Below are 8464 nucleotides of genomic sequence, written 5' to 3'. Positions count from 1 at the left end.
ATGTAAACATGAGATTACTTTTTCACACTTCAGGTTTGCAAAAAGTAAAGTTAAAAACTACTTAGAAATCACTGGTGTGTAAAACTATAGAGTTATATTCTTTCAGTTTGAGGCGGATGAATGGAGAAGTGTTCATTGGTGACCAAGTTTGAATATAATGTAAATGAATAAATACAAAAAAGAAAAAATGACATGGAACATTCTCTGATACAGTAACCTCATTAGACTTAAAGGAATATTTCACACAAAATTGTAAATTTTCTCAAGCTGATCTACAACTTGGCCTGAAGGTGTATCTTCATTAGAACAGATTTGGAGAAATGTAGCATTAGGCTATGTTCACGCTTGCCGTCTGTTTTGAAGCTGCCAGCGTCTGTTTTACATTACAATCCTATGGAGTAAACAGTGTTTAAAAAAAAAATAAAAAGTCCCGAGCGCTTTTTTAAATGACACCTCCGGCGTCTTTTTCTGCAGCTCACGGCGTCTTTTCAAGTTGAAAAAAGTTGAACTTTTCTAAAAAACAAAAAAAAGTCCTACGTCAAGCGCCTTTTTGACAGCTGACCAATGACAAGCGAGTAGCGAGACCAGTCGTTTCCATAACAACAAGAACAAACAGAAAAAATGGAGAAGGTGCCAGTAGATAGACTTATCGTACTAGTTTCGGAGCACAAGGAGTTGTATGATATTTGTATAGTGTAAAATATGCCGCAAACCGTGCATCATCCAACCGGAGCTCCTGGACTAAATTGTTGTAAGCACCATACTGTTTCCTTCCCCGTATAATGTCATGCACATAAAAACGTTGTTATGAACCGACATTCTCCTCCCTGTTAACTTCAAAAGCCAACACAAGAGCCAACTTCCTCTTTCTCTACATTTCTGCACCACACAGCACTAGGCTATTGTTGCAGCTGTTGTTATAGCAACAATCGACATCCTCGGCTGCTATTTGTAACCAAAACGCTGCCAGCTTTTTTTTTTTTTTTTACTAAAAAAATGCCCTTGTCAAATTTTTTTTGTCAAAAAAGACACCAACTGTGAACATGCCCTTACATCACTTGCTCACCAATGGATCCTCTGCAGTGAATGGGTGCCGTCAGAATGAGAGTCCAAACAGCTGATAAAAGCATCACAATAATCCACAAGTAATCCACACCACTCCAGTCTGCATAACAGGAAGTCTGCTAAAACACTGTACCAGTCGCTCTTCTGATTCTGAACACTTGTTGGTTTATTATTGTCACTTAATTGTGTTTCATTTCTTATTTAAGTTATTCACAACTTCTTAGAGTCCAGAGTATAAGCACCATACACTGCTTCATAAAATGTAAAAATCTGTTTTTTTTCATTCATGTTTCGGTTTAGGACATTCCTCATTATACAGATGACAAGCACTACACTTTAACACAGGAAATATAAAGGAAGTGAAACTGAGCTATAGAGTGCACACTGTGTTAGTAAGGACCATCGTTTGATGCACAATGAAGCTCCTTTCACATGCCCTTTTGCTGGTTGTAATGTTAGCTTCACGTAAGTACAACATTTTCTCCCATGTTTTATATTTTACTCCACAATGTGAACAGGGAGTAAATCATATATTAATAATAAACTATTGCCGTCTGTTTATCCAGAGAAATGTCAGGAATCAGAAGATTGGACTGATGAAATGCTTCCAGACAGCCTATACGATTGGTTTTCAGGGGATGTGGTTGTATGTCTTTTCTCAGCCCTAGAATAGAACAAATAATTTTACATTTATAATCTTTTTCTGTTCCTTTGCCTGACAGGACTTTCCTTTTCAGATGATTGGAGACATCACTGAGGAACATGAAAGTATGAACAAATTTTGTTTAACTGCATTAAAGGTCCTTGAAATACAATAAATGCTTATCATGTTTAAGTTGAAGTGATTCTTTATTATTGTTGATGTCTTTTAGTAAACCAAAACACTAGGAATAATTTAAAAGCAGCATTAATTACATTCCTCAAAACAACAACTTTGCATCATTTGGCTCCCTTTTGGCCTCCCTTCCATTCACCAGCATGTTGATGTGTTCCAGTTTCAGATGTCCCAGACCCCAACATCACAGTGTACCGACAGATGGAGGACAGAGAGAATGTGATCGTGCTGTGCAAGTTTGCCCAAATGTTTGAAAGGAGATACAGATTTCAGTCATTCAAATTGTCTGTGGAGAGTGAACTGAACTACACCATGGAACTACTGAAATGCTCTTCTTTAGATTCCTCAGAAATATGTGTGTTTCTGGTCACAGCGAGTCCACCTGCTTCCTTCACCTGTGTGCATGAGTTTGATTTTGGTTTAGATGTCAGGAACCTGCGCAGCCAGACCTACAATTACAGTGGATCAGGTAAACAAATACATCTCTGCAACTATGTTTAGATGTTACATCCCCCCAAAGATCATACAATATTGCTAAAGGTTTGCATTTTCCTATTTTAAAATTTATTTTTTTATCTCTCTCTCTCCCCCAACTCTCTTTCACCCTCATCTGATGTTTAGGATGCATAATTAGCCATTTAAAAAATATACATTAATACAGCAAGATACAGCTGATCACTGGAGTGTCAGTATGAAACTATATTTCAGTGCATACAAGCCAAAACATATTTTGACTGTCATTGCATTTCCTTGCAGTCTTTGATCATCACGAGGAAGGACTATCTTTATCCTACATCTGCTTTTCCTCTTTCATTGCTGTTGGTCTGTTCATCATGACTGCAGCAGTGATCGTGACCCACATAAGGAGCAAAACTAAAGGTGTGTGTTTACTAGTTACGCACTCATTTATAGCAGCAATGAATATTATTGAAGGCCTGATGACTACAGTCAGATTTAAACCTAATAATGAAAATTCATACACACTATGCTCAGAGCATTTCAAAATGCGTCTTTATGTATTTCATTTGATTACTGGCTCAATCATCGTTTACTCTGGCTGCTAAAGATGCCTTTCAAGAAGCTAACATGCAGGCTTTGGTTTTCAGAGCTGTAGATTAAAGTAAATGAACTGAGTTTCTCTTCCTCATTCTTAATGCTGATGACTTGTGGCACATCACAGTAGGCGCTACTCTATGTGTAATGAATCTATATAATATATGGGTTTCACTTTCTGAAATGAGTGACAAAAAATATTGACCTTTTTCATGATATTCTAATTTTTTGAGATGTACCTGTATATAGTATATAGTTTTCTGTGTATGTCTGCTTTAAAATCTCACACCAGTTATTGGGGTGAGATGCATTTTGACATGCAATGCTAATGAAGACAACTCTAGCATATTAGCATTACATCTTCTGATCATATTTGTCCTTGATGTGATGATAATCTGACGAGGTTTGGTTTGGTTTGGTGTGTCCTTACTAATGAATTTGGGTTCAAGATTAGATTTGGATCAGGCTTAAGCTTCAGTAGTTTAACAGCACACAAAAACTAACCCTGAACTCTTTGTAAACTTGTTAACAGACTCCATCAACCCCACAGCAGTTACCAACAATGACTACGTGGAAACATAAATTCTCTTTCAGAAGAGAATAGAACAGGCCTGAAGAAAAACAAAAATGTATAAAAATGAAATATAAATGAAAAATCTATTCATTATTCAACTAACCTTTGGCATTTTTTATTTTATTTGGAATTTATGAAATATATTATTACAAGCACTATTTTATAAAGATGTCATTTTTTACATGTTTTTGCTTATGCTGTAACAGTCTTCATTCTTAAATTTTTGGATAAAATCGTTTGTTATATAAAAATAACTGCTTCCCTTACTGCTGTAGCTTTGAATTGTCTACATTCAGCAAGGGGCAGAAGCTGTGGTATGGTATATTTCACATATGTTTTTATAAGAAAATAAAAGTGATTACTTGCATGCATTAATGTGATCTTGTTCTTCTTTGTTCTTATCTTGAATAATAAAAATAAAATAACAAAAATACTTATATTGTGAAATAATCTTTTTAAAATATTGTGAAATAAGATTTTGGTCTTATCATCATCACCCACCCCAAACATCCAAGTCTGCAATAGGGACTTGTTCAATCTTTTATTCTTTGGTAGTGAATCGCACTGACTCTCTCACAAGAAGTGAATCACAGTTTCAAGGCATGTGATTGGATGTTCATTAATGATGTCACACTTTCATGTGCACGTGCTCCATTAACTCAGGATCAAGCCCGAGTTGACAGAGAAAGTTGACGATCAGCTTCATGGTACCAACAAAGCCGGATTGGAGTGGTTTGGTTTTGTCAACTCAAAACTAATCCTGTAACCGTGAGTTTGTTCAGCCACCATCATGGTACAGGCCCCAGGTCGTCAGGTGAGGGCAATGCCAAAATAACAAACAAAACAAGGACTTCCTAAAGGGTTTAAGTGACATAAATTCCCTAACAAAAGAACACAATATTAAAGACTCTGCCTGACTAAAACAAAAACAGAAGAAAAATTAGGAATGGGTAAAACCCAAATAAATTGGCGCCCGTCTCCCTACACGGTTTTACTGATCAAGTTCACACAGAGATTAATGCAACGTCTTTGCAATCACACAACAGGTTCACATGTGAAACTTTGCTCTTTGCAGCCTGAAATGAAGACGGACACAGTTTTTGTTTTATCCAGCTGTATTTACTAAGTGTAACTTATAACATCCAAGTGAAAGATATAACACCAACATGTCAGAAAAAATCAATCAATAAATAAAAAAACAATCACTGAGTTGGAAAAAGGATCACCCACCTCCTAAAACTGACTGATAAACTGGGCCATTTGACTTTCAACTGTGATCAGCTGTGCTCCTTTTGATTTGCTCAGCATGAAAAGAGCTTTCCTGGAGCATTTCAGTCCTTGGTAGTTCAACTGAAGCAAACAATCAACTATGGGTGGCAACTGTTCCCTCACTTCCCAAATCGTCCCCCAGAATATGCATTAGACCATTCTTTCGATCTTAAACCCAGTGATAAACATCTTATCTCAGTCATTTATAACTTAGTTAATACTTTGACACCTGTGCCCAGTTGCATAAAGCACCTTAAGTGTAAGTTTCCCTTAAACTTAAGGTTGTTGCTGAAAATAACCCTTAAGTGTTACTTAAGGGTTTCTTTAAGTGAAACGTCATAAACCTTTAGAAGCTCCCTTAAGTATATATTTTTCACTTAAGTATTCCCTTAAAAACCGTTAAGTGCTGCATAAAGCCCATTAACTGTCATTTTCCTAAGTAAAGTCTAAGGTTGGGAAAACTTTACCTTAAGAGTTTCACGAACACAAGTTAGGTGACAAGGCTTTATAGTTTATAGATTCTGTTAAAGATGTGCCAAGGCAAATTTTTTGTGATAGGGAGAACCCACTGGACCATCTTAATGACAAAAAACTATTGTGAGAATATCGATTTGATCATCGCGCAATCTATGAGATCGCTAAAAAACTGGAAGACGACCTTGACCGTGTCACCCAGCGCAACCACTCGCCACCTGCGTGTTACAGCTGCTTATAGCGGTTTTTTTTTTTTGCAACTGGGAGATTCCAGTCTGTAGTGGGAGATGTTTTCCACATTCATAAATCGACTGTCAGTAAAGTTATTCACCGGGTTGCAGGGGCCCTTTGCCGTCATTTAAGCCAAACCGTGACATTTCCATCTCGTCAAGAAGAGGATGCCTGTAGTTTAACAGCACACAGAGACTAACACTGTGAACTCTTTGTACACTTTTGTTAACACAGACCCCATCAATGTTACCAACAATGACAATGTGGATGCATAAATCATCGTTTTCTGAAGAGAGAAAAACAGACTTGAAGAAAAAAACTTTTATTGTCATAAAATATATGAATTATTAAATTAATCTTTTGTATTTTTTATTTTATTTGGAATATTATATTATTTCTATTACATTTTACTGTACATGATGATGACGATGATTATGACTGTAGCCTGTACTGTTGTGTTGTCACATGGTTTTCATGTCAACTGTCAGTTATTATACTGTCAACTACCTTAACCTAAAGAAAACATCTCTACTGTTTCACTATTGCTGTCAAACTTCACTTTCACCAGTTTTAAAACTGTGAATTGCAGTCACATTCAATTTACTTTCTCCTTAGGATGAATTGCTTATGCTGTAACATTCCCCATTAATAAGTTTGGATAAAAATGTCTCCTAAATGAGTGAATATAAAAATAAAAAGCTTCATTTACTGCTGTAGCTTTGATTTCTGACTACATACAGCAGGGGGCAGTAGCTGTGGTATGGTATATTATATTCCAAAAAAAATTCTTATATTAAGATCTTAATGTACGGTGTTATATTCCTTGTATTAAGATCATAACGATTACTTGCATGGATTATTAGAGAATGTGAATTGTAAATATAAAATAATAAAATCTATGTATTAATTCAAGTATCATCCATACAAAAAGTAGAAAGTGGCAAAAAAAATGTGTATGTCAGTTCAGGGACCCTGAAAAGTAAACTTGTTTAGATAAAGATGTTCAGTTTTTCACCAGCACGTTGGTGTATCTCATATGTCCCAGTGTTCAGCATTATGGTTTGCAGATGGAGGACAGAAGGAACCTGATGTTGATGTGCACATATAGTTAATGATTGTGCATGTTGCCTGTGAGTGTCTGTCTGTGATCTGTATATTATTTCTGCACACTCAAGTACTTGTTGCCTGTGGTTTTGGTTTTGCTTTGTAGTCTTGAATCATCATGAGGAAGAAGTGTCTTTATTCTACATCCACTTTTCCTCCTTCTTTGTTGTTGTTGTTCATCATTTACTAGTTAATTCTGTCTGCAGCAGTGAAAATTATGAATTTCAAAGCAGTACTAGATCCAGCAGTGATTGTTAACTCGCAGTTCACACACTGACAGAATAACACCGTGTGTGTTTCAAGTAACAGAGGTCATACCAGACATTCAGCAAAGACTATGAGAATGCATAAAGAACCTTGCGGCTTTCTGAAGGAAGAACAGAACAGAAGACAAAACAACCATGAATAAAACAATAATAATAATAATAATAACATCTCTTTTGTAGTTGAAATGAATATTAACTTTTATTACATTAAGACTTTGCTACATCCTTTTTTAAAAAATAAATGTATAAATGTTCCCTCTAAGCTGCGCGCGTGCGCAGTGTTGCCAACTAATTTTCAGGGGAAGTTGCTAAAGGAAGGTCGATTTGTTGCTAAAAGTTGCTGAATGACGTTGTGATGTAATCGTCATTACGTAATCACGACGCAAAATTGTGTCACTACATCAAATCTCAGCAAAAACATATTTTTATATGTTAATTTAGATTTGTTTGTAAAATAATATAAATGCATAATATAATGTTAAAATATAAATAACTATTTTTATATACATTTAATTATTGAACACTTACACATTTTTGAACGATTACAAGTTGTTGTTTTTTTATTAGCTAGTAAACTAGTAAAACTACACATTCTGAACAATTATAGTTTTAAGCAGTTTATTAGTATTCAGTAAGCTACACTCTTAAGAAAAAAATTCACAGGTTTTTACCTACATTTTAAATTATGCATTGTATTTTGTGTTTTCGTATTGTTTGAGTAACTTATCAAAAGTTACTAAAAGTAGCCAAATAAAATGTAAAAATAGCTTAATTTGTTGCTAGGTGCTTTTGGAAGAAAAGGTTGCTAGGGTAGTCTGAAAAGTTGCTAAATTTAGCAACAAAATTGCTAAGTTGGCAACACTGCTCGTGCGCGGCCGCGCAGAAGAAATAATATGCCGCGCACAGGACAGACGTAAATGCAAAATAATTGCAATGCTCGGACAAACCGCTATAGAGTTGGTATCGCTATAGAGTTAGAACGGGTGAATGTGGTTTACAGGTTTCATAGAAAGAGAATGATGTGCGCCAAATGAGTCGCTGTAGAAATCGAATACTTTAATGGTTGTGAAATAAAACGTCATCATGTTTTAAAGAAGAGTGGCTTGATTGAGTGGTGGAAATGGGCACAGAACAGTATGAGAGCCAACGCAAACGCAATGACATGTGAAATAAAACGTCATCATGTTTTAAAGAAGAGTGGCTTGATTGAGTGGTGGAAATGGGCACAGAACAGTAACAAAACTCCGAGACATTTACAGTCACACACAGGTGTAGTAGTGTGCAAACTCTACAACATGGGGATGTTTTAGATAACTGTAAAAGAATTCACATGTTCATGTTTTTTGAAAATATTTATTGAACATATTAGGGTATCGAAATTTTTCATATCGCGATATTATCGCAAATGCAATTAATCGTTCAGCCCTACACGGATATACTGTTTTAGTTCAGATCAAATCACAACAACGTAGGAAACAGATCCGGAGTGACGCACCTGACACAAAACAGCATACACTGTTTACGTCCAGCGAAAACTCTCCAAAATGGCGCTACAGGGTGATGCGGAGGAGACAAATTGTTGAATAAAGTCTT

General features: G+C 35.8%; 1 protein-coding gene across 1 annotated transcript; it reads left to right on the top strand.

Annotated features, from left to right (window-relative positions):
- The first annotated feature begins 1465 nt into the window (after positions 1-1465).
- LOC107727413 (uncharacterized) lies at positions 1466-3560 on the top strand. The gene is made up of 6 exons (XM_016537276.1): positions 1466-1530; positions 1632-1711; positions 1803-1833; positions 2061-2369; positions 2657-2779; positions 3486-3560. Exons 1-6 carry the CDS (start codon positions 1482-1484, stop codon positions 3533-3535), a joined length of 642 nt encoding a protein of 213 aa, XP_016392762.1. The 5' UTR covers positions 1466-1481; the 3' UTR covers positions 3536-3560.
- The last annotated feature ends 4904 nt before the right edge of the window (positions 3561-8464 follow it).

This window comes from Sinocyclocheilus rhinocerous, unplaced genomic scaffold, assembly GCF_001515625.1.
Source record: "Sinocyclocheilus rhinocerous isolate Xijiao unplaced genomic scaffold, SAMN03320098_v1.1 scaffold487, whole genome shotgun sequence".
Classification (NCBI taxonomy): Eukaryota; Metazoa; Chordata; class Actinopteri; order Cypriniformes; family Cyprinidae; genus Sinocyclocheilus; species Sinocyclocheilus rhinocerous.
This window is presented reverse-complemented; position numbering and strand designations above follow the sequence as displayed.